The 27,600-nt window shown below is 42.1% G+C and overlaps 1 protein-coding gene across 1 annotated transcript in view; it reads right to left on the reverse strand.

Annotated features, from left to right (window-relative positions):
* LOC139572611 (plectin-like) overlaps nucleotides 1–27,600 on the reverse strand; it is a 143,180-nt gene that overhangs the window by 92,365 nt on the left and 23,215 nt on the right. Inside the window, exons 2-6 of the mRNA XM_071395304.1 lie at nucleotides 12,464–12,525; nucleotides 7,514–7,603; nucleotides 5,498–5,575; nucleotides 5,188–5,280; nucleotides 2,495–2,661 (exon numbers count right to left, since the gene is read on the reverse strand). Coding sequence (XP_071251405.1) covers nucleotides 2,495–2,661; nucleotides 5,188–5,280; nucleotides 5,498–5,575; nucleotides 7,514–7,603; nucleotides 12,464–12,525 — 490 coding nt within the window. The remainder of the gene's footprint in view (nucleotides 1–2,494; nucleotides 2,662–5,187; nucleotides 5,281–5,497; nucleotides 5,576–7,513; nucleotides 7,604–12,463; nucleotides 12,526–27,600) is intronic.

A 27,600-nucleotide genomic window follows, 5' to 3' on the forward strand; every position in this document is an offset into this window, starting at 1 on the left:
GAACTTGGGAAGGTTGAACACCAGACGGGCTGCGGCGTTCTGGATGAGTTGTAGGGGTTTAATGGCACAGGCAGGGAGCCCAGCCAACAGCTAGTTGCAGTAATCCAGACGGGAGATGACAAGTGCCTGGATTAGGACCTGCGCCGCTTCCTGTGTGAGGCAGGGTCGTACTCTGCGAATGTTGTAGAGCATGAACCTACAGGAACGGGTCACCGCCTTGATGTTAGTTGAGAGCGACAGGGTGTTGTCCAGGATCACGCCAAGGTTCTTAGCACTCTGGGAGGAGGACACAATGGAGTTGTCAACCGTGATGGCGAGATCATGGAACGGGCAGTCCTTCCCCGGGAGGAAGAGCAGCTCCGTCTTGCCGAGGTTCAGCTTGAGGTGATGATCCGTCATCCACACTGATATGTCTGCCAGACATGCAGAGATGCGATTCGCCACCTGGTAGGAGCGACCTCAACTTCGGAAGTATGCTTGTGGTCATTGTCCATTTGGAAGACCCATTTGCAACCAAGCATTAACTTTCTGACCGATGTCTTGAGATGTTGCTTCAATATATCCACATAATTTTCCATCCTCATGATGCCATCTATTTTGTGAAGTGCACCAGTCCCTCCTGCAGCAAAGCACCCCCACAACATGATGCTGCCACCCCCGTGCTTCACGGTTGGGATGGTGTTCTTCGGCTTGCAAGCCTCCCTCTTTTTCCTCCACACATAACGATGGTCATTATGGCCAAACAGTTCTATTTTAAATTTCATCAGACATTACGATTTTTGTCCCCATGTGCAGTTGCAAACCGTAATCTGGCTTTTTTATGCCGGTTTTGGAGAAGTGGCTTCTTCCTTGCTGAGTGGCCTTTCAGGTTATGTCGATATTGGACTTGTTTTACTGTGGATATAGATACTTTTGTACCTGTTTCCTCCAGCATCTTCACAAGGTCCTTTGCTGTTGTTCTGGGATTGATATGCACTTTTCGCACCAAAGTACGTTCATCTCTAGGAGACAGAACGCGTCTCCTTCCTGAGCGGTATGACGGCTGCGTGATCCCATGGTGTTAATACTTGCGTACTATTGTTTGTACATATGAACGTGGTACCTTCAGGTGTTTGGAAATTGCTCCCAAGGATGAACCAGACTTGTGGAGGTCCACAATTTTTTCCCTGAGGTCTTGGTTGATTTATTTTGATTTTCCCATGATGTCAAGGAAAGAGGCACAGAGTTTGAAGGTAGGCCTTGAAATACATCCACAGGTACACCTCTAATTGACTCAAATGATGTCAATTAGCCTGTCAAAAGCTTCTAAAGGCATGACATAATTTTCTGGAATTTTCCAAGCTGTTTAAAGGCACAGTCAACTTAGTGTATGTAAACTTCTGACCCACTGGAATTGTGATACAGTGAATTATAGGTTAAATAATCAGTCTGTAAACAATTGTTGTAACAATTACTTGTGTCATGCACAAAGTAGATGTCCTAACCGACTTGCCAAAACTATAGTTTGTTAACAAAAAATTTGTGGAGTGGTTGAAAAACGAATATTAATGACTCCAACCTAAGTGTATGTAAACTTCCGATTTCAACTGTAGTGTATATTAAATATGATGTGAACATCAATACGAGGATACAAATACATTTAAAAAATATATATAAATAAATATTGCCCAGGGTGGATGGGGAGGGATTTGGACACATGTAAAAGAGAAAAATACCACTATGAATTACTGGTCATTTAAATACTAATGGTCAAGAAACTAGCTATTTATATTGTACATTTGAAGCAGCTCTTCTACCAAGCATACCTACCAATGATTGTACCTATATATTACCTTATGTATGACCTTGTGATAAAATAATAATCATTTGAAGGACTAGTCAGAACTAGCATGGCACACACTACAATTTGACATTTGACAATATGTCCCATTCCTGCCCTATCTGCTTCACATCAAATAAAACGTAAGTGCGATGTGTCATGACAACCCCGTTGCATATAGCTTAGCACTACCGGAGACGCTAGGACAAGACATATTAACACCTAATAGTGCCACTTACTGTGGGTAATAACATGAGTGGGTACAGTCTACTGAGGGGTACATTTGGGGTACTATTTTTGGGGTTAATCTCACCTTTAAGAATAAACCTGAAATGGCTACATTTGGGGCGACAGCGGGGCCTACGTGTAACATTCTGATGTTCCAATCCAAAGATGTTCGCCAGTATCTGAACATCAGGTGCAGTATAGTCTCTTTTGACATACTTTACCCAAGATTTGGTTCTGGGTACAGCGATTAAATACTGTCAATCTTACACTACGTATTGTGGCTTGAGGTGTCGACCGCCAAATAATAACAATATATGCCATTTAGCAGACCCTTTCGCCAATCATGCGTGCATACATTTTACGTACAGGTGGTCCCGGGAATCGAACCCAGTATCCTGGCATTACAAGCAGCATATTCTACCAACTGACCTACAGAGGACCACTTACTGGTGTTTGTGGATGACGGCGCTGAAGAGCTTGCCGTCCCTCCAGCTGGTGGTGAAGTTGTCACAACGGATGCCCTGGTAGCCCTCCACCATGCGCTGGGACCACATCAGCAGCTTCTCCTTGGCCGTCATGTTGTCTGACTGGCCATTCACCTGGATGTCCGAGATCTAACAGGGGAGGATAGATACCGGGGTTAGACAGGGGAGGAGGCCACACGCTACCAGGGTTGGGGTCAATTCCATTTAAATTGGGTCAATACATGAAGTTAACTAAAATTGGATGAAAACGCCTCCTCAATGACGAGATTTGGAATAGAAAATGGAATTTCAGCTTACTTCCTGGATTGAATGAATTGATATGGAATTGACCCCAACCCTGCTTGTCATGGTGGCAGAGGGAGATAGTTTGAAACAATAAAGATAGCATCTATTTGAGAAAATCGATTATGCATTGTAATGGATGGGGTTTGATTCAATCACATGATATTCTGGTTCAATATGAATCAGGTTTGTCTACCTCAATGATCTGTGGTGGAAAACAAGAAAAAACACTGTTTTTCAGCCAGGGGTGGCAACTCTGTCATCAATAGTACATATGTGACATCAAAGGGAACAGCCAACTAGATCTCAATTCCTAGGTCATTGGGTAGGTGGGAGGGATGGCTGGCGGAGACTGCTCCTGCTTTGGGTCTCAAGACACAACTTAAGCACTATCTGGTCCAGTGCGGGAACACACACCATTGGCTAATGTGGCAGGACTTTATTTGGGCTGGATTGGAAATTAAATGAGTCACAGTCACCAGAAGCTCAGAGGGTAATCTCTGTTCTTGCCAAAAGACCGCTCATTTACCAAATGCTCTGCCTACTGGTCTCTTTCTGTAGTCGGTGTGTGTGTGTACTGTAAGTGTGTGTGTGTGTGTGTGTTCTCCTCGGGATCCAATCCACCCTCGATGGCCCCACCCTAAACCTCACCGCTCTGAAGAGGAGGAGAATGCCTATGACTCACCAGGCTCTGGCCCTGCTGTTTTTTTCTCCTTCTGAGAAATGGGAGAGACCCCTCTCTATCCAACGCAGTACATGGAGTACAGTAAACCAATGTAAATGTAAAACAAAACTAGAAGTTGAACTGATGTCTGCGCCCAGTGGGTATACCCTACACCAGTTTTACTTCACAACCAACATCTCTTCTTGTGCCCTGCTCAACCACGGCTGCCACGTGAGGGTATAGCTCCATTTTAACTGGCAGTGCCAGCCATTCTTTAATCAAATAATGTAGTGTTATAGAAAGTCCATGTGTTATTTCACAAAGGTTTTACAGCACAACAATAGCAAGTAAGGGAGGTATCAGACCTGTTTTCAAATACTATTTGAAATCATTTATAATACTTTAGCTAGGCTTGATTGAGATTACCTGGCTTAATGGAACCAATAGTCAATGCTACCTTGGAGAATAGTTTGCAGGACACAATGTTCTTTTATTTCCTCTGCCTTCATCGGAAAATGGGTCCCACACAGACCTGGGTTCAAATACTATTTGACATCTTTCAAATACTTTTCATGTTTACTTAAGCCTTCCTGGAGTGCCAGTTGGGCAGGGTTTGACTATTGTATTGGTTCCATTATGCCAGGCAAACTCAATCAAGCCTAGCTAAAGTATTTGAAATTATTATTGAAATTGTGCAGTAAGACTGGTGTAGAGTATACCCACTGGGCACAGACGTCAGTTCAACTTCTAGTGTTTGATTTACAATTGTTTGAGTTGTCAACTAAGGTGAAATCAATGTGAAATCAACAAAAAATGTCACCATGTCATTTGATTTTGGTTAAAAGTTGTGAACAAAAGCAGTGGTGTGAAGTACATAAGAAAAAATACTTGAATGTACTACTTAAGTCGTTTTTGGGGGTATCTGTACTTTACTTTATTATTTATATTTTTGACAACTTTTACTTCACTACATTCCTAAAGAAAATATTGTACTTTTTACTTCCTACATTTTCCCTGACAACTAAAAGCACTAGTTACATTTTGAATGCTTAGCAGGCCAGGAAAATTGTCAAATTCAAGCACATATCAAGAGAACACGTGGTCATCCCTACTGCCTCTGGCATGGTGGACTCACTAAACACACATGCATCTTTTGTAAATAATGTCTGAGTGCGGGAGTGTGCCCCTGGCTTTCCATACATTTTAAAAGAACAAAAATTGTGCAGTCTGCTTTGCTTAATATAAGGAATTTTAAATTACTTACTTTTACTTTTGATACTTAAGTATATTTTAGCAATTACATTTACTTTTGATACTTACATTTAAAACCAAAATACTTTTAGACTTTTATTCAAGTAGTATTTTACCGGCTGACTTTCACTTTTACTTGAGTAACTTTCTATTAAGGTATCTATACTTTTCTTCAAGTATAACAATTGGGTACTTTTTCCACCTCTGTTAAAATAATTATAATTATTAAACTGTAATAATGCTATGATTGAAATATATTTGATAATAATTTGATAACAGATTTGACAGCAATGTGATTTTCTGAAAGCGATGTGGTAACATTTCGAGTGATTGAGATCAAATATGATTGGATTGAGTTCAATTTGTGATTGTTGCTGATTGGCTTGGATCAGAGCCAAGGGGATAGGAGGATGAGGAGCTATATGATATGGGAACACAACACTGACAGAGTAGGACACCTGGAAGTGAAGGATGATGGTCCATATCAGCCCAAGGGTCAGCTTGGGGTTGCCATCCGCAATGTCATCGTTTCTGATGTTCACCAGCTTGACCTGTGATTGGACGACAGAGAAGAGCGAGACTTAACAAGTATAGTAGTTCACATCATAGTAAATACATTATTACCCTGTTCCAATGCATTTAGATATTTGTCTCAGTCATGTCACTTACAGTAAGTCATCTTAATACAGTACAAGAGAAGTAAACTCAGAGGGTAACTCATTTGTTACATTATCTCCATTATTATATTTCAATTGTTGTTTCTCTTACCTGTCGGTGTTTGAGGAAGTCCAGTGCAATCTGTACATTCTGCAGCTTGTGGAATCTCATGCGGCCTTTCTCTCTGGGCTGGAGAGAGAGGGGGCAAGAGAGAGAACGGCAGAGAGAGAGACAAAGAAGGGGGAGACCGAGAGAGAGAGAGACAAAGAAGGGGGAGACAGAGAGAGACAGAGAGAGACAGAGAGAGAGAGACAGAGAGAGAGAGAGAGAGAGAGAGAGAGAGAGAGAGAGAGAGAGAGAGAGAGAGAGAGAGAGAGAGAGAGAGAGAGAGAGAGAGAGAGAGAGAGAGAGAGAGAGAGAGAGAGAGAGAGAGAGAGAGAAAGAGAGAAAGAGAGAGACAGACCGGGTCGGGGGTTAGAAACAGACTGGACAGGAGTTCATGCTACCTTAGAAGAGGCGTGGAGAAATGCGAGTGAGACATTACGTCGGAAGAGAAAAATGTGATGCAGCTACGACAATATCCAACAAACAGGAAAAGGGAAATAAATTGTAGACTCAATGACAAGAGTACACCCGATTTTCCTCCAAAGGAAAAGATGAACGACAAAGAATGCGATGAATAACTGATGTGTCTCACAGATCTCCAAGTACAACTTCCCTCATTATAAAACCACATTAATGACATCATACCTGCTCTTCACCTTCGACAGACAAACACAGAGGTAAATAGGAGATATATGTGGAGTGAAGGGGGGGAGCATCAGTCATGCATTGGCTGAGCCAATAACATGATTAGTTATTAGGTACAGGAATCTTTGGTTGGTTGGTTTTAAATTGTGTCACCACTTCATACATGTGTTCCGATTGGAGAACAATGAACTGAAGACTTCCACTTCCAAAGAATACTGTATTTGTGCTATGTAATAAGCATTAGTAATTGAGCTAAACAGAAACAACATTTTCAAACTGATCATTTCCAGTGCTTCAAGTATTGTTATAGCATCAATGACTAGTCAATGAAGTAGTTAGTAAATTATGTCCTTCCTTCATTTAGCCATGGCACCTATTAATAACAGAGGGTATTTTGTTTACAGCCAGCAGCGAAATGGTTAATGCACCTCTGAGACTTTGCAAGCTTGTCAATGATAAATAGGTGATGCCCAAAGGGAGAAAATAAAATTGAATCATAAGCACAGCAAGTGACATCATGCACAGCCGAGCCACTGGGTAATGGATGACTCAAGCCACATGAAGTTGAAGAAGAAAATGGCGGCCGAGTTATAGAAAACCCCACTCACCAACCGCAAGTTCCTGACCACGTCTCTCTCCCTTGCCTAGCCCCAGCAAAGAGCAGTGCAAAGAGAAGAGGCATAGGCCAAAGGGCAAAGGTCAGCATACAGGAAAGGGGGAGAAAGTGTAGGGGGGTAAAGAGGGGGACATGAGAGGGGAGGAGCAGAGAAGGAGAACCAGAGAACGGTCAGACAGGAGCACACAGTTCAAAAAGAGAAAGCAAAGTGGGGTTAATGTGTTAGGACCATGGAGGCGTCTGGTAGATGAGCAGAGACCAGCAGAGCCAGCGCAGCGATGAGCTACTGTAGCAGAGACAGAGTGCAAGGCATCCAGAGAGATCTGCAGTAACCTATAATGCATCATCATAATGTGCAAGCATCCAGTGTTGACTTACTGACTTATTTTTTTAAAAACGAAACAACTACAAATGGTTAACATTTCCGGGGACTGGAATGAAAGGTAGGTAAGCAGGGGTTGTCTTTGACAGTTAGTGGGTCTTTGTTTACTTTCCAGTTACTGTCTTGTTAGGTTGTGCTACGACTTGAAAGTCTAGCTAATGTTTTGCTTTGCTTCAGGGATGGTATGTATACCGGTTTGGATTAGGTAGGTAAAAATAAGGGTTAGACTTTTGTTTCTTAGGGTCAGGTCTTCAGAGTCAGGGGGGGGGTTTGGATCGAGGTTGGTCGCAGATGGCAAGGTCAGTCCATTTGCCAATCAGAAGTCGGGATCAGTGGTCGAGGTCAGTCCATTCACCAATCAGAAGTCAGCAGTACTCACCAGCGTCTCCCCAGAGAGGACCTCCAGGAGGGAGATCAGGTTGTGTCCATCTCTCAGGTCTTCATACAGGTCTGTGACCTGACGCTGTGACTGTGGAACAGAAAGAAAGGGAGAGATGTAAGGCAAGGGTTGTCATCACAATGCATTTTTTTGTGTGTGCGACACCTAGACACAATACCTAGAAGCCGCGCATTGTATTGATGTAATAACATTTTGATATTCTGGATCTGGTTAGGATTCTGATTTGATAGACATGGGGATCGTCCTCTCACAGTAAACCTTGGAAAGAGCAACCAATCTTTACAGTATAAAACTAGACAAAATGTTCAAGCTCCTCTCAGGCTCCTACGCGGCTCATGCTATAAACCAGCAGCTCTCTCTCTCTCCCTCCCTCGCTCCACCATTACATCTGTACAAAGGACAGGAACGCATGGCTGCGAGCAACCAATCAGCCTGCGTTCAACACTCAGACACCTGCTAATTGGCAGCTGCCAGATCTACTGAGAGATGATGGATGGATGGAAGACAGGGAGTCTTCATTAAAAAAACGAATCGCATCAGTCAAAAACAACTAAATCTTTCGCACATACACATAAACAGTACAAACACAGGCAGATACCTGCACATGACAACAGATACTCCAGTGAGTCTTGGGACTGCATGCATGCTATAATCAATTCCAGTCAGAAAGATAAACTGTGATCGTGAGCTGAAGAGGGTGTAAGCTTAGAAAGAGACGTAGGGAATGACTGAAACTGAGGGATTTGTGGCCCACAGTCCACAAGGCATAGTCCTATGTCTGTGTGACACCATCAGTTTAATTCCTCATACTTTCACAGCGATGGCATAGGTGTGGGGAGTGGATAGTGTTCAGGTGGAAGGGGAGAAAGTGAGCTGCATGCTCATCAGAATGTGTCCCACATACAGTGCCCTCCTGCTGAGGCTTGCAGGCAGCTGGTACCTACCTCTGCTTTCCAATGCTGGACGGAGGAGAACGAGTGGATGAGGGATGAGACGGAGAGAACAAGGGAACAGAGAGGGAGAATGACCGAAAGAGGAAGAGAATATGAGTCTGAGATTATAATGACTCATTTTTCAAACGGAGCTTTAGTGAAAGAAAATGAAAAAGGTTAGATGAATAGAATAAAAGAGAATGGTCAAAACGGTTACTAATATTAGTGCTTTATGACATGGTTGATGTTGGGAGATTGCATGTAATGCCTTGCTACTGCGTCAGTGTGTTGCTCTGTCCTCGCACAGGTATGTACAGGTATGGTATGTATGCAAGTATGTATGCAAGTCTCGCCCCTACAAGTTTTAACACCCACTACCTTGATTTATTACTGGCATCAATGGTAAGTACTTATATAACACTGTGTGTTATAAGTAGTTATACAACCCTGTGTGTGAACACAGTAACTCACTCCTGCCCACCTGTGGTGTTCACACTCCATCGGTGGTGGTTTGAAATGCAGCGAGGGTTGATGATGGCCACTAGGGATCCCTGTTTACACATTAATCGCGGAAGATTGTCCAATTTCAACTAAGAGTCTCCAACTTCAACAATATTATACAAGTTGTATGTCTGGAACTGATGGGACAAGATCGCATAACATTCAAGTGTTTTTCGTCAGTTCAACTGCGTGGGGCTACAATACGGCCAAATTACCTCAAATCAGTCAATATCCAACTTCAATTCGAAGGCATTCTACAGTATAATTATAGTGTGAAATGCTTCTCTCTCCTTGGTTCCTCTATGGTAGCTACACCAGTCTCTCTCTGCTATCCTGTAGCATATGCTTAAACCCTGTCTGTCATCAAAACACAATAGCCCATGTTGAAGAAGCTCAGATTGAGTCAACGTGATCATGTGGTATCATGTGCACTCCAGTCAACTCGAGTCAAGTGATCCATTTGATCGGTCCTCATTGTGAGTACGTCAAGGTTAAAACCATTAGACCAGTCAACTCAGGACCTGAAAACCCCTCATCCACCACAAACCACACGCTAGACTCCACTTTCCCATTACAAAACACACTGTAGGTGATGCGTCCTTCAGTTAACCTAGGGTTACACGTATTATTATAAGGTTGAACGCCTATAAAAAACCACACACGTCATTGTATAAGGAAATAGGGATACTTTATGTCTCTCTGGTCTGTACACTTCACTAAAAGTGAACGGGGCATTAAATCTACTGAATGATGTAAACTACAGTGGATTTCCTTTTACATAACACCGTAAAATAATGGTTGAGAAACCCTCCATTCGGTCTTCCCACCCTTGTTGACACACAACAAGATTTATGCTCGAGTGAAAGTTATTCCATATCCTTTTACAACCCCTCACGGTCCACCCCGGTACGTGCCCACTGGAAACGCATTAATAACATTAGTTCAACATTAGTTCAACATCAGAAGAGCAGGCTTTCACATGGACAGAATATTAACACTTTCGTTTTACCGCAAAATGCTATATTAAAAATTCTCCTGCATGATGTTTCCATTTATGGTTTTTCAAACTTTGCTTGGGTTGCTATTTCATTTTAACGACTAGGCTAGTTCTGTAACAACGCATTGCATACCACATATTGTGTATGGTATAAAACCATTTCTAAGAAGACAGTTCTGTCTTAGAAAGCTCTTAATTAAGCACTTGTTTACTTCATGTCAATACATAGCCTACTTAATCTAAACTTTCTAACGGTAAAATGTACCGTCATCGCAGTTTGTCAAACATTAAATGAGATCCAAATCTTGTCACATAGGCCTACCATTTTGTCATAATGGTAGTGGGAAGACAAGAGACACAGATTGATTCCTCTGATAATGTCTGTAAGGAGCACTTAAGGACCTTGACTAGCAGAGCTAAGGGGGGGCAGGCAGTCAGCCACCCAGACTCAACAGTCAGTCTGTGTAGCGCATGTGCTACTGTTGGCCCAGCCAGCAGCCACCGGGCCTTGGGCCCAGAACAGAATGTGGTGCTTCAGAGGCAAAGAGCAAAACGAATCCAGATGTCTGTGACTCACATAAAACACTTAACGAAAAGACTGTGTGCTTGTGTGTTATATCAGGAACAGAGTATGTTCGCACCGCACGGCGCACATACACTGTGCATGGAAAGGAAAATAGTATTTTGTGTAGCTATTTTTGTTCCTTTTTTTTTTCGAGGGGAAATTAATGGGTTTGTTTCTTTTGAGGGAGAATGGAGAATTATGACGAGTCCCTTAATGGCTTGGGCTGTAAACGTTGGGTTACCGGTGGGATCTTGTCAAATTAATTATGACACGGGGCAAGCGGGGGTATTTATACATGTACTAGTGGGAGGGGCTGTCGTGGTGGGGGTCATTTTTGATTTTTAATGAGAAACTCCAGAGTGAGTTGTTTGGTTTGTTAACCCACCCCCTCCTCGGTAGAGGACCCCTCGTGAATTGAATGGCTTTCAGCCCTAAGGGAAGGGGCAGGGGTGAGGTAGGTGAGAAGAGAAGGGTGACAACAGCACCATTTACAAACTCACTCAGTCGAAGAGAGACTGGTCTTCTGGTAAACCTTCCATCAAAACACCAAGCTAGAAACCAAACACTCATGACTTCCAGTAACCTTTCTGTTTGTTGTTTGTGTGTGTGTGTGTGTGTGTGTGTGTGTGTGTGTGTGTGTGTGTGTGTGTGTGTGTGTGTGTGTGTGTGTGTGTGTGTGTGTGTGTGTGTGTGTTGCACATCTGTGTTGCACGTCTGTGTATGACCAATGCATGTCACTTTCAATGAAGCCCTTCCAAAGGGGTTGGCCTGTCTGACTGTACTGATGTAGTAGGATGAGATGGTATTAAAAAAAAAAAACACTTGATGGTTTGATATCTGTGGATATCTGTCTGATGGGGGATCAAAACTCGCTGTCATAATAGTGTGTTGTCATGGATACATGGGATCATGACTTCAATGGCACCTGCATGTTCAGCATGGCTAGACCAAAATGGACCCCAGCTCCACTCATAGTAATGCAGTAATGGTTAATTCAGATGGTCACATCTCATCTACTAACATACCAACACAGATATCCCCTATTCCAAAATAATTATTATAAACATAAAAAGGTGAGAACATAGTCTTCCTCTGATACAGAAACTATCTGGGCCTTTGTTCATAAAGTGTCCCAGAGTAGAAGTACTGATCTGGGATTAGGTCACCCCATGTCCATTCATTATAATGTAAAATAAAAACTGATCCTAGACCAGCGCTCCTACTCTGAGATGCTTTATGAATACAAGCCCTGGTGTTTGTTAAGCTTCGTCCCCATTTTAAATTTGAGAAACAGAACTACACATCCAAAACACATCAATAAAGTATCTGGCCGGTGTCGTTACGATTCCCGCCAAAGATTCTAGCTTACTCCTGTCATTAGTGGCAAAATGACTTCTGAAGCTAAAAATCCATTTTTGCCGAGAGACTAAATTGCAACCGTCAGAAAACGGCTCAGCCCCCATGTGGTTGGTTGGCCAATTATGAGGTATGATTCACGAAGGAAATATCTGCCATTTGCCATTTGTACACATCACTTCTGGACCAGTAGTGATCCAACTCAACATAAATCCTACTTTGACAACCTCTGCGGTTGTTCTGCAACTTCAGTAACCACTTCAGCCATTTTCATTCGTTTTATGGTATTCGACCGATATTTACGGATAATAACACAGGAATACCGATTTTGAAAACACTGTATGAGTCATTGTGACAAGTCCAGTAAAGCGCAGAAACAAAATTGACACAGATCTATTGAAATCAAACTGATGTTGGTTAAAAATGAGTCGGTGTGTGTGTGTGTGTGCGTGTGATTGTCTTTGTGTCTAAACTATTGATACCAGTAATCAGTGCATTCAAGTAAGCAAGACAGGGAGAGTAAGTTAGGTATTGAGTTATTGAGCATATACATGTACTCTGGTAGTGTGTGACCATACCTTTATCAAGTGTTTGTTCACCCATTTTGTGAAGGTCTTTTTCTGTACTCGATCCCGTTCATCTGCAAGACACAAAGAGCAAACGTCAGACATGATTAAAAAAAAAAAACGTAAAAAATAAAAAGATTTGATAAACCCTCTGAGTACATTAATAAGTAATATTGAGGTATTCTTTACGGGGGTTGAGAAAACTCAGTCTAAATTAAAACAGATTGCAGGGTATTAGGGATAAGGAGAAGATCAAAGGATTTAAAATACATTTAACATGAACAACAAGAGCTGAAATCTAACAAATATTCCAGATGCCGCCATCGTTTTGTACTTCCCTGAGACAAAGAGAAGTCATTGGATGGGATTTGTCTAGCCTAGTGAGACATGATACCAGAGCGTCTGGACTAAACATGTCTGACTCACGAGAAATCATCACAGCAGTCAGCATTTAGATATACACCCTCATTGTCGAGTTGTGTCTGCAAATGCTATTCACTAAGATATGACTACAGGCAGGGCCTGAGGCTTAGTGGAAGCATTACACTGTACAGGTGTTCAGTATCTCTATAGGCCATGGTACTGTATGTACACATATGTTGCTAGGTACTGTAACGGACACTGCTGCGCTTGTGGAACATGACAAGATAGGGTAGCTCTCAGAGAGTAAGACAACGGTGACTTAACGGGCAGATACTCACATCTAGCAGATAGATACGGTTTCAGCCTCACCATACTGAGTGGAATTGACAGACCCTCAGTCAAATACCTGGACACACCCCACTACCCTGGGGTACTGGAAAACATACTGCAGAGCGCAGACACGGACGTACCAACTGTAGACACTGACCCTCCCCAACCAAGAGGCACATCACCAACAGTTAGTCATCATGCCACACCACTTCACTGGAAGATTGTTGATTTTTTTTGTATCCGTTATTTAACCAAAGTCGTCACATTGAGATATACATCTCTTCCTCTAGTGAGCCCATCTGTTATATCAAGTGAGATAGTACTGATGGCCAATCCAATAGCAATTCCAATAGGGTTTGTTTTGAAAGTCATACGTCGCATTGAAGAAAATACTGATATCTGATACACTGATACACTGATATCTCGTTATCCAGATAAAAGACGTGGGTGTCCATATTAATAATATTTCATTAACAAACTGCATTTAGGGTTCTTCATCAAAGCCTACCATACCACTAAAGGGAAAATACCACCCCAAAATCAACATTATGTGAAAATGGCGCGTTTCTATGTTTTGTAGTAAAAAAAGATAGAGGAAGATAAAATGTTTCCAATGACATCATCAACCAATTAGTAGACAATGCCTAATAATAATTGGTTAAAATCACACGATGCACACCAATGATGTCATTGGAAACACTTATCTTCCTCTATTTTTTCTACAAAAACATAAATAAAAATGCGCCATTTTCACATATGTTGAGGTGGTGCTGGAGATGATGAATACGAAGTTGCATTTCTTTTTGGAATTTTCCCTTAAGGTGGCAATATGTTACTTTTGGCCGACCCGACCAAAGTCACATAGAATTGTGAGTTATAGATCTATCATTCTACTTGAAAGCAAGTCTAAGAAATGGTATTTCTATGCTTCCCATTCTTAAGTTTTGCTTTTGCATCTTTTTACTTTCGGTTTTGTACACCAGCTTCAGACAGCTGAAACAACAATATTCATGGATATGGAAAATATATTTCACAGCAGGTTAGATGTTAAAATGATTCTCTACACTAAACTAGCTCATTTTGTGACATAAAGTGACATTTGGCGAACTATTCGAGTTTTAACAACCAGGAAATGGCAGAGCGATTTCTGCATAGTGCGACTAAGGAAGCCTCGGGCCTTCAGCTACTCCTATGGCAGCTCAGGTCATGTTACTGGATGAACTGTTAAACGTGCTATATAAGTTAAACGTTATCAGTCTTACGAGGTAGTGAAAAGCATATTAAGTACCACTCACAGGCTAGGCACTGCAGAACCAGAGTACAACGGTGTGTGCTGATTCACTGTGTCTGCAAACTGAACCCGCAGGCTACACTTTCGTATTCTCAGGTGGGCGCGTCCTCCATGTTGCTATTGTGTTATGGAAACGCGTTGCCGTGGCAACCATAAGGGTGTGTGTGTGTGTGTGCGCGCCTGGAGACTAGTGGAACGTTGACCTCTGTCATTCTCTGTCTGTTCATCAATAAAGCTACAATACGAGGGCAAACCTGATTTATACGGGACACTCCTGTTCACAGTTTATGTGAGGTGAATGCTCAAGTATCACGGTCAGGGGGACTAACACAAATACTTGTGCTAGTCCAGCAGCAGTGTCCAGCTTGCAATCAGCATACACAGTGCACCAGTCATGACTCCGGCTAAGACAAACTATTTAAACGGCATTGTGTGATGCCAAAGATAAACACAGTGATCACAAATTCACAATGGGTAAAAGGGGCGAAAGTCCTACCTCCTTTACCCAAAGCCACCTCCTTGATTCACTGCAGGACAAAGGAGTGTTTCAACCCATCTTAAAAGTGGTAATCTAATAGGTCCTCCTCCTGAGTGAGTCACTCTCAGCACCTGATTTATAATTGATCATTAACCAATAGACACATGACTATTACTCCACTGTACTATAAAATAACCAGAAGTGAATTAGCAAGTAAGAAAATATCTATAAATGTCATTCAATAAGAAAAAAGGTATAGCCAAACGCACTTCAGCCCAGCTTAAATGGAAAAGGGAGTCAGGTGCTCGACTGAGGGACTTGAAATTACAAAAAACAATCCTTACCCCAGGACATTTTAATGGGTGACTATGCAGGAAGAGAAAGAATACAACAGCAAAAAATTGAAATTTAAAGGACACAAACAGCCTCCCGTTTCGGCGTGAAACACCTTCAAACACCTTCTTGAAGGCGTTTTACGCTGAAACGGGAGCCTGTTTGTGTACCGTATATAAATATTTCAGATCTATGCGGAAACCTAGTGGTCCTTTTTCTTTGTTCTCCTGGATAGTCAACCGTTGAAGTGTCCTGGGGTAAAGAATGTTTTTGGGTCATTCTATAGGAGTTTTATCAACAAGGTATAGGCCTACTGAGATTTCATACCCACATTTTGTGAATGGGTTCGCTGACCACTAGGGTGGGAGGGAACGGCTGATGTGTTAGATTAGTGGGCGTGTCCACTCTTGGTCACAAATGTGGACCACTGGAGAGACACAGAAAACATTACAGCAAAAAAAAAAAAAACATAATTTAAAATCTAAATGTATTCCCATAGATGATGATTAGAGAAAGCTCAAACTGTAATTGAGAGTGCAGTAAAGGCTCACAGTGGAAGCCACAAGCCCCCTTTCAATTTAAATTGACACTGACAGTTGGTATGCATCTCAGCATCATGAAGGGGCTCATTATTTCACAGACTAGCCAATCGGGCCTTGACTTGAACCTCTGAAGAGACTTGTCTGTGCAGGGATATGAAAATGGTCCAAACCTGTAACTACAGCAGTAAAACTTTTCCTTTCACAGGAAAAAGAAAAAACACACAGAATTGTAACTCTCTCCCTTATGCAATCACGGACCATAGTATCAGGGGCAAACTTTCCATATGAACCTTTTTGACACACTGTCTAGGTGAACACTGTCATACATAGAACCAAACTCATCAAAGTCAAACTTTTCATGTACCGTAAACACATAGCTTCCGAGTTAATGCTGTCATACTGGTACCTTTCCTGCCGTCCATAGACTTGAGCATCCCCTGGTAGTAGCCTTCGTCTGAGGGCACCCTGTCCCTTCCATCCCTGCCACCACTGCTATCTGTCGAGAAGTTCCTGTATCTCGGTTGCTGACCGCTCATGGTGCCACTCAACTCCGAATGAATGAATCAAAAGTCCCCTCTAGCGCGCTCTATGTGACCGCTTTGTCACCACAAGGTTTCTGTCGGGGGCTATAACGTTTCTCTCTTTCCTGCTCTTTTTCCGCTGACAAATTCCTCAGTGCTCCTTTCGCTCAGACGGAGCATGCAGTCGTGTGGCTAAGTTCCAGTCGGCACTTTCGATCTAGCCTATGATGTATTCCTCTCTCGCTCTACCTCCGTATGAGCTCTTCTCTTCTTTTCTTCCCGTAGATTTTTTTCTCTCCCTCTCCTCCTTTAGCAATAGGTTATGCCTGTGGGGTACAGTGCCTGGGCCTGTCCTTGTGCTGATCTGTACAGTAGGATAACTGCCTGTGTGTTTGGAGGACATTGTGGTGGGTAAGGCTCGACCACACCCCTTCCTCTGCCCTGTCATATTGGTGTGGCTGGTGAGAGCAGGAAGAGGGCGGGGACTGAGGAGAGTGAGTGATCAGACAAGGTGTGGTGGCCAGCAGGCCGTTGTGCCATAAAAGATACCATCTGCATACACTTTTCTATTGTCATCTTACCTTCGTTTACAGAAGAGTACACAGTACACACCCTGAATCCTTATACTTCGTTACGATGGCTGTATAAGCAATAACGAAGAATGGCACCGGAATAAATAACGCAATATTGTTTTACGTTTTGATATAGTTTCATATTGTTTTAGAACACAGTTCAATGTCTAATGACTTTTTATCACACACACACACACGCACGCACCAGTGTGATTAATCATTGCCTACTCACGGCATTCCTGAGAGAGCTGTGGGTGTTACTCAGTGTGATGAGGAAAAGGGGGAGGCTGAGGGAAGGGCTACTTTGGCATCCACACTAAACCCGCATCTAACGACATGTAGATTCTCAAACTAGACAATTAGTGAAGGAGTACATACTCCTTCTGCTCTGCTGAAGGCCTGACAGTGTGTGTGTTTTTTGTTTTTCCTTTAACTACACCAGCATGAACTAAAGTACACTCATGCACGCTCACAGACCTGATTTCCTCAAACTCAACACTCACATGTAAAGACATTACAGAGACATTCTAGCACACCTCCACTACAACCAGCTAGTATTGTTGAACCAGTGATTATGATTATCAGTCCTTGATCAGCCTCTCACCCAGAGATGACCATTCAGATAACTGATAAGACACTATATCAGTGAGGGGTCATCAGTGAGGACTTATTATGAGGGAATGAGACACCAAAACAACACGGGAAGACCCAAAATACACTTAAGACAGACCCAGGTAAGAACAGGGGGATATAGGATATAGGATCAAGGAGCTAGCCAGCTGACTTTGGTAAACACCAAAGTAAACAAAAGTAAACACACTAAATTACTTGATTTTCTAGTTCATTAAAAAAAGTTCAACTTAAATATGTGTTTTTGATTATTGAATCAATTAGACCATACCCATTTCAAGATCTTTCAAAAACATGCATTTTACTTCAAGTCAATATTTAGGCTAGTTAGTTGGCTAACTCCTTTAATCTGCTTTGTAGTATACCCCTCCAGGTTCCTAGGCCTGTGTATTTTCGGGCTTCACTAAGGTCCCTTCACTGTGGTCTGACCCCCTATAAGAACTGTAGGGTGCTGACACCGAAACCAATGCCACAGGGTGCGACCAACAGGCCCGCTAAACATTAAGAAGGAATGCATCTCATTTCCACACCCTGTCTGACATGACATTAGGAAGAATGTAAAAAAAACACTTTTCTTTCCAATGTGAGGTGATTAATTGCATCTTGTTTGAACATGAAGCAGTTGATGTGTCAAGATGTGTGTGTGTTTGTTTGTTTTATTTGACACTAAGTTCACAACATTTGAAAATTGTGGAGAGGCACACCTTAAATAATAGCTTTGTGTACTTCCACACGTCTAGGCAAGAACAGGAATTACGGAGGGCAAGCAAATACCATAATACTGTACAGTCCAAGACATACAAGGGAAGAGAACAGTAATAGCAACACACACATAATCCCACCTCGACAGTGCTGGAGGCTAAACATAAAAACATTGAGGATTCATATGGTCACCTCTCGCAGGAGAGTTTGGATAGTGTAGCCTGGGAAAGAAAGGATTAACATATGATGTCATTGATTTCTATGTGCTTAGCAGACCACAACACGTTAACTGCTACTGGTACCTTAAAACAGGTTGGGAGTTTTATGAAACAGAGGGAGTTTATGGAATCAAATGTCAAGGTGCATGGGGTTGAAAGAAAGCTAGAAAAAAGGTGAAAGGAAAGGGCTTTGATCATATGGACTACTGCTTATACAGCTAGGAGGATGCTGACAGAGCACGGCGATGTGATGAGCTGTTGGAATGTGTCTGCGATCTCCTCTCGGCTGGCCGGTGCACTGGGCCAAAGTCCCAACCTAAATATCCTAACCCACCGCCCCAAACAAACACACACCCTTACCCCCCCACACAGCGAGGATTGGTAGGCCTGCAAGAGGCTGATACAGTGTGTGATAAATCTGGCCATACAGATCACAATCACGTCATCTGCCGTATCACATTAAAAAAAGTGTTGTAATAAGCATGAAATATAAAGGTACATCTTGGGTGTAGCTAATTGTATAGAACTTGATAGCTTGTCACTGGATCGTTAATAGCTTGACATACTGGACCGTACAGTATTGTAGGTCAACACTGCTATGCAGTGGCAAAGGGCTTTCCCCTCACAGGTGTGAACACCAATGTTAGGCACTTCTCTTCAGTAGTGTGACATAATGATACGAACAGCTCCGGTGTGATGTTTACCCTAGGTACAGATCTAGGATCAGCTTCCCCTGCCCCATTCTGAACCCTAACCATTCATGGGGGAAATGCAAAACTGACCCAAGACCACCCTTTTTCCCACATTTTGTAACGTTACAGCCTTATTCTAAAATGTATTAAACCGTTTTTCCCACCTCATCGATCTACACACAATACCCCATATTGACAAAGAATAACTGTTTTTTATAAATGTTTGCCAATGCATAAAAAATAAAAATAAAAAAGATCACATTTACAAAAGTATTCAGACCCTTTACTCAGTACTTTGTTGACGCACCTTTGGCAGTGATTACAGCCTCAAGTCTTCATGGGTTCAAGTTTGGCATACCTGTATTTGGGGAGTTTCTCCAATTAATCTCTGCAGATCCTATCAAGTTCTGTCAGGTTGGATTGGGAGTGTTGCTGCACAGCTATTTTAAGGTCTTTCCAGAGATGTTAGATTGGGATCAAATCCGGTTTCTGGCTGGGCCACTCAAGGACTTCAGACACTTGTCCTGAAGCCACTCCTGCGTTGTCTTGGCTGTATGGTTAGGGTCGTTCTCCTGTTTTAAGGTGAACCTTCGTCCCCAGTCTGAGGTCCTGAGCGCTCTGGAGCAGGTTTTCATCAAGGATCTCTCTATACTTTGCTCCGTTCATCTTTGCCCCCGGCCTGACTAGTCTCCCAGCTGAAAAACATCCCCACAGCATGATGCTGCCACCACCATGCTTGACCGTAGGGATGGTGCCAGTTTACCTCCAGACATGACGCTTGGCATTCAGGCCAAAGAGTTCAATCTTGGTTTCATCAGACCAGAGAATCTTGTTTCTCATGGTCTGAGAGTATTTAGGTGCCTTTTGGCAAACTCGAAGCAGGCTGTCATGTGCCTTTTACAGAGGAGTGGCTTTCATCTGGCCACTCTACCATAAATACCTGATTGGTGGAGTGCTGCAGAGATTGTTGTCCTTCTGGAAAGTTCTCCCATCTCCACAGAGGTACTCTAGAGCTCTATCAGAGTGACCATTGGGTTCATGGTCACCTCCCTGACCAAGGCCCTTCTCCCCCGACAGCCAAGACAGCTCTAGGAAGAGTCTTGGTGGTTCCAAACTGAAGAAATGTTTTGGTACCCTTCCGCAGATCTGTGCCCCGACACAATCCTATCTTGGAGCTCTATGGACAATTCCTTCGACCTCACGGCTTGGTTTTTCCTCTGACATGCACTGTCAACTGTGGGACCTTATATAGACAGGTGTTTGCCTTTCCAAATCATGTCCAATCAATTGAATTTACCACAGGTGGACTCCAATCAAGTTGTAGAAACATCTCAAGGATGATCAATGGAAACAGGATGCATCTAAGCTCAATTTTGAGTCTCATATCAAAGGGTCTGTATATAAGGTATTTCTGTTTTTTATCTTTAATAAATTGCAAAGATTTCTAAAAACCTGTTTTCTCTTTATCATTATGGGTTACTGTGTGTAGATTGCTGACACATTTTTTATTTAATCCATTTTAGAATAAGGCTAACGTAGCAAAAAGTGGAAAAGGTCAAGGGGTCTGAATATTTTCCCAAGGCACTGTACCAACACCAGGGTGTTAGGTACTTCACACATAACAATACCAAGCCCAGGGGGGCATAACAATGGGAAATGTGGAATGTCACAGGAAGGCCCAAACTCAAAAGAGCAGCCAACGTCAGAGATACCGTGGAAAATCTTACCCATGAAACTGTTTTCGCCAAAGACGCTGCAAAGAAAGGATGTATCATTAAGGTCTACACATGCTTATAACATTTGCCCTCATCTAAACCAGATGCAACGTTTGGCCTTTTAAAAAGAGAAAGACTGTGGAAAACATGAAGAGATTTTTTTCTCTCTCTCTAAATGGCATGCTTGAAGTTCTCTCATTGCTACATAGAACGGGACAGATTAAAGTATGAGAGTGTCTTGGGGTTCTCCTCGTGTGTTCCCACACTGACTGTGCGTCATATGTGGACACCCTTAGCGGATTTGCCAACAACCAGATGCATCCGGTTTTCAGGGATACAGCTATTCAACCAAGCCAGAAGTGGGAACTCAGCTCACGCGTTTCTTTGTGGATGATGTGAATGGATCATTCTGGTGGAGGGAAAAGGGGGAAAACCCCTGGATCCACCCCTCTAATTTGTATGCCCAATGTTTAATTTCAAGGCTCATGCATATTCAAAGAACTTAGAGACTCTACAAAGCCGAACTTTGTCAGATGTTTGTCAGATGTCAGAATGAGTCAGCATCTTAAATAGAAAATAATATGCCGCAAACCTATATATCTGTAGAAAGTCCCAGATGAAAACACCAAACACGTATATATATCACTGCGAATCCCCTGAACAGTTCCCAAAATACTACGTCCTTGTTTCTGAAAGATCTGTCAAATTGGGTTGACGGAAATTGTGATTTTTCTCCAAAATCAACAGTGGTAGTTGTTTTCCATTTCAAATAGAAAACAACTAGGTTCCATTTCAAATTGCTTCTCATTGTACTCAATCCTACTCACTCAACTCACTCCACTATCTCAAATCAGCAGAGATTAGCATCACAGCCATAATAAACCAAGGTTGTGTTCATGAGCCACACAACGGACTGAAACATGGAGTGACCTCCTAAACTTGTCCAATAAGAAAGGTTTGTTCCCGTTTTCCATTGCAAAACCTCCGGAGAGGTAGGCCTACTCCTGCAGAGATAGAAAAGTGTCCCCCGCAGACATTCTAACCCAGAGTTCAAGGGGAGAGGAATGGAGAACCATCCGAAGTAAACAGAAGATAACATAAGATAATCACAACACTATTCACGCCCTATCCGTTTAAACTCTTTCGCAACTGTAAACGGTCACATAAATGCAATGCTATTGCCTGACCCTTCAAATTTGAAATGTCAAAGCCAAAAATCATCCGGTCAAGCATCTTTGACTCAGACAATCGGTCTTGTAGTCACAGGGAACATGATTCCTTTCGGAAAACAGAGGTTAAAGCAGAACAGAAATCCGCCATCATGGTTTAGATAGTCTTGAGATCATGGAGAGAGAAAAGGTGAGAAGAGGGGAGGAGAGGAGAGGAGGGTAGGGTTAATGCCATTCATTCCAGAGAAGGGAGCAGCCTCATTCCTCCCTTAGAGGGACATCCACCTCACTGACTCTCTCCCTCCCATTCTCCTGTCACTCCAGCCCAATGCAAGTGGGAGCGTGTGCTCAGAATGTTAATAAAATAAAACCAAGAGGAATAACCGGGATACACCTTGACTGTGTGTGTGTGTGTGTGTGTGTGTGTGTGTGTGTGTGTGTGTGTGTGTGTGTGTGTGTGTGTGTGTGTGTGTGTGTGTGTGTGTGTGTGTGTGTGTGTGTGTGTGTGTGTGTGTGTGTGTGTGTGTACACCCAGTTTGGGTCAGCTGTGGTCATCAGCACAGTGTACCTTTGAGATATTTACGAAGTTCAAGAGCCATATTGTCCAGTCTTCAATTCACTTTTTCTGTCTGTATAACAGGACATGAGGGGGTTTCTGCCATAGCTATGGAATGACTCACTCACTGTCCGACTTTATCTTCCCAGATCTAAATCCCTGTAGCAGGATGAAACGTCACAGTCAGAATTAGATCAAAAGATGAAGCTGTAAGCCCAATTTAACTCCGACTCAACAAGGAAAGGATTACCCCTGACAGCTGAGGTTGAAAATGGCTAATTAGTCTACCGCTCCTGGAGCCATGGTGGAAAGCCCCACATCTGTAAATTAACGCCCACTCTCGTGGACTTTCCTTCAGGAAACTTACACAGAGATTATAGTGTGTCTGTTTAACCAAGGTGTAGGTACAGTACCTTTGCAATACAACACCCAGTCTCCCTCTTTTGGAGATGGTATCATACTACACCAGCCTATGTACTCATTACGTACAATAGTTTTCGACTGAGGGCAACAGACGCTTTATTTAAAGTATGTAAAAATGGAAATGACATATTGCTATTGAGAATAACTGTCAAAACGTCACTCTCACTTCATTCGATATCCCTTCAAAAATCCTTATTACTGGTTTCCATATTTGATAAACATTAGCGGAGGGCTGAATTGAGAATTATCTGACCGACAGTACATTTGAATGTGGAAAAAGAGGACCATGAGAGGGGTTGCTGTGGCAACATCTCCAAACACACGGTAGCTTTTTGCGCCTGTGGCTGGGTTATTTGAGTTATATTACTCATGGCTGTATTTTTAGACTGGGGGCTGTGTCTTCCATGATTGACTAACTTCATAGGGAAAGGAAAACAGTGGTTCTCCTCGGGAGGGAGAAAAGAATAGAACGTTCACAGAGTGAACACTAGATGGTAACAAAGCACAATGAGGACAGGGTGACTTTAACTGGCCTTGTTATTATGTTGCTATACTTTTTTTTGCTGTGGCCATGACCTAACCAGGATAAACTCTGGGCTCCATATAAGTCAGTTATAGTCAAGTTACATGGTAGGAAGAAAAACTCCCGGATCTAGTTATCATGAAAAATGAACAAGTAATAAAAAAACAGAGTAATGAAAACTTGCCAATCCTGCATACATTAGACATTTCAAATCACACAAAAAGTAACGTATGAAAAAGCTAATATAATGATGGTGCTATTCAGACCCTCTCAGAGTGCATTTATGGAAGGGGATACACAGCTAGACTTCATACCCACTGAATACTCTAAAACTGGGTTATAGATAGTTACAAGCAACTGGAAGTGTTACTGGAGGCACTACTCGTCATCAGTGTCTCTAAAATTGTAATAGTTATAATAGTTGAATGACACACTTGAGCCTAACTGTCGGGACATTGCTTAATCCAGTCAGGGTGAGTCATCCACAGAGCACTATCCCTACCCAATAAAACCCCTCCCCTCCCAGTCACTCTGCATATTACCCAGCTGCCATGTCACACCCAGATGTGCAATAAAAACCTGTGAACTGTGTCACAGAGGAATAACAAGTGCATTATTATTTAACACTTACCATATACTGGAGTAGTTATTAATTACTATAGACTAATACTAAACTGTTAACAGTTAGACCTGTAGGCAGTTCCCACGCATAGAGAACAAATAGCCGGTAGCCTAATTCATGTGTATATTCATGTGGGAGTGTGAGTCAAGAAGACTCAACCCCATTGGAGAGGCTTGCCAAAGCCCGTGATGCTAGTCATTTGTGATTTGTGTGAGAGCTGGGGAGTGAGAGCTCCTTCAGTGTTCTACTTTAAACACATATGGAAGTGAGTTGGACATGAGACAGCTGGAGGCAATCAGCAAAACATCCGACATTATACAAATGGAATCCAGGACTAGTTTAACTGTAACACTAAAAAGAGACAGATAATCAAGTCTCTTACGCTTTCTCCCCCCCCCCCCCCCCCCCCCATTCACAAATCTCACATGCTACTAATATGTATAATGTATTTATTTGAGAAGTATACCATACATTCTGAAAAAATTCAGTTGCCTCAGATTTAAATGGTAATTCATTGAAAGGACATTTTTATTTTCACTTGGAAATGGAAAATAATACTATATTAATTATCATGTTGTAGGGCCCTGTGTTTTGCTCAATCATGTTACATGCCTGAGGAGGGTGGTCCAGCACCATCCTCAGACAATCGTTTACATTTTTGGTGCAATTCTCATTTCTGGATTAGGTTTAAAATATAGGAACAAATCTTGCTGTGTCAAATGATTGCGCAAAACACAGGGCCCTAAACCATAGATTAAACTTATTAAACCAATTATTACATTATAAACTTCAATTATTAACAGTAACTAGAATTGTATTACATGTGATCATATTTACTACTGTAGGATTAAAACCAGTGTTGGGAACACCTACTTTGCTCAACCCTTCCCCATGTCAGTACTTGTATTTCTGCCACTCACCTACACAACACATTTTGCTGTAGAAATATGTGCTTCTTTTTGCATAGCTCATCTCGTGCAGGTGACATTCCCGTTCATAATCTATTCCCAGATGAAAAAACGACATCGCTCCAGTTGGAACTTTGGGGCTCTCCTGCGTCGCCATAACTTCAACAGGTGAAAAGCGACAGGATTTCTCAAGATCCACTCACCGACAACCCGGAGAGCAAGAATGTAAACGCCCCCCCTTTCAGAGCGAACTGGCCATGGTGCAACAGTCAAAGGAGAGAAAAAATGCTTTCTAGTGGATGGGTGAATGTTTCACTTTCACGACAGCCCTGCCCATCTCATTTGGGTCCTTTTATTTCCCAAAGGTATATGGACTTGTACTCTGTTCCATATCAATAGATATATACAGTATATAGGCCTATCCATTCAATATAGTGAAAAAAAATAAAAAATGATGAAATGTTAAACTTTGTTCTGATTTATTTTAATATTCTTGGGATAAGGTTCAATTACAATTGCAATATTTATGTATGACAATGAAAGCAAATATTTGATCAGTTAATTTTATATTCGGTGGGAAATATAAAGTGTGAAATACATAGTTTAATTATTTCACTTTGTGCCTTTCAGAACCTGTTGTGGTTTATGGAGTGTGTTATCTGGGCTCTTTGGCAGTTTTAACAGTGGCCTGGGGTGATACAGATCTTATAATAGGAATTGATCATTATAAAATTGTCATCAGGTTACCTTTGAGGCTCCCTTAGTACTGTATTCCACCTTGGAACTCACAGTACTTCAAGTCTCCAACCCTTCTACCACTGTTAGGGCAGAATTATCATTAAGCCTATCATGAAAGTAAAAGGAAGGGGAAAAAGCAGACTGATGGCCTGAATATGAGACTTCTCTTACAGATGACTGACCTATGCTCCACAAACATACAACTGCACTTGTCTTCAGGCACTAAGGACTGGTTTCCCGCACCCATTGTAAAAAGCCTCCTTTGGACTAAAAAGCATATGGACAATGGACAATCTTCATTGAAAGTGATTTTTAGCCCATGGATAGGCTTCATCTGGGTCCGGGAAAATGGACCTACGATTCTCACTTCTAACCTTTAAGCAATATTATGTGACCCATGTCAGGAAGTTTGGCGTATGTTGCTACTACACAGGAGAGGAATTTGCACATAAACAAAAAAAAATTAATCAAAATTTGTTTTTTGGCAGAAATGCCTTCTGGAACTTTCATGTGCCTAAACAACAAACTTGTATGCCATCTGTAAATAGGAATACTATTGTTAAAATTACGAGCCGAGTTGGTTTAGCCATGGAAAAAGTCCGGAACCTTCCCGCAAGCCATGATTGGCTGAGATGATGGATGGGCTGGACATGCCGAGAGATGAGTTCGGATATGCAAGTAACCATTTCAATGTACCGTTTACACCTTCTATATCCTGTGCATGTGACAAATAAACTTAGATTTTATTTGATATAGTGTGTGTTTACCAGAGACTAACAACATGACCTGCACCAAAGTCAGATTAGGATATAGGCCAAGGACTAGATAAAGTGTATTTTTACCTGGAGTTTTTCCTTATTGTAAGCTACTATACTTTCACCACTTTTAGTCTTGGAATCTTTGGTTGTTTAACCTTACTCACTCTGTTTAGCACATGCCCTCACGTGAATCCTTAAAGAGATGGGTGGGGCTAAGGCTTAAGAGGGTGTGAACTATGCTGAATAGGTGTAGACAAAGAAGAGCTCTCCAGTAGTAGTAACAAAATATTCAAGGGACATTTTCTTAAAAGTGGGGTTACAAGTTTATCAACTTTCAAAGTAGAATTACTTCCCCATTGTTCCCCAACTGCAGTACATTATATACCATTTTGTAGCTCTGAGTCTCTACTTTAAAAAAACTAATTTTCAAATGTTACATCATAAGACCGAATCGAGGTGGTCGGTCACATATCCAAATCGAATTCTAATTCCTAATTCTTTGATCCTAATAACCAATTAATTTCCCGCAGTACAAACAAAAAAACTAAGAGATCTTCTGGGCGGCAGGTAGGCTAGCGGTGATGAGCATTGGGCCAGGATCAAAAAGGTCGCTGGTTTGAATCCCAGAGCCGACTAGGTGGAAATAAGAGTGTCTGCTTAACGACTAAAATGTAAATTGTAATACTAAACATCACCATTGTGTCATGAATAACCAGACAAAAACTGATAACATTGTTACATCCATTCAGCAAGTAATCCGATATTTGTTCAAAAAAGGCTATGGCTTTATTTACACAGATGAAGAGGTGTGTGTGTGCGTGCGTGTCTAAATGGCAGCAGTTAAGTGGGTGTTTGAGTGTGAATGTACTGTACAATCGGAATTCATCAGGTCTTTCTTCTCAACCAGATCAGCCAAGGTAAGGATGAGAAAGACGCGGATATCACATTGTCAAGAGAGAAGACTCATTTGTATTTGATTTGCATCAGGCTTTACAGAGAGGGGGCTTTGAACATCATAGGCACACAGTAATGATGATGATAACCTAAGGGGTGAAGTGAAGGGCT

This window comes from Salvelinus alpinus, chromosome 4 (assembly GCF_045679555.1).
Source record: "Salvelinus alpinus chromosome 4, SLU_Salpinus.1, whole genome shotgun sequence".
NCBI lineage: Eukaryota > Metazoa > Chordata > Actinopteri > Salmoniformes > Salmonidae > Salvelinus > Salvelinus alpinus.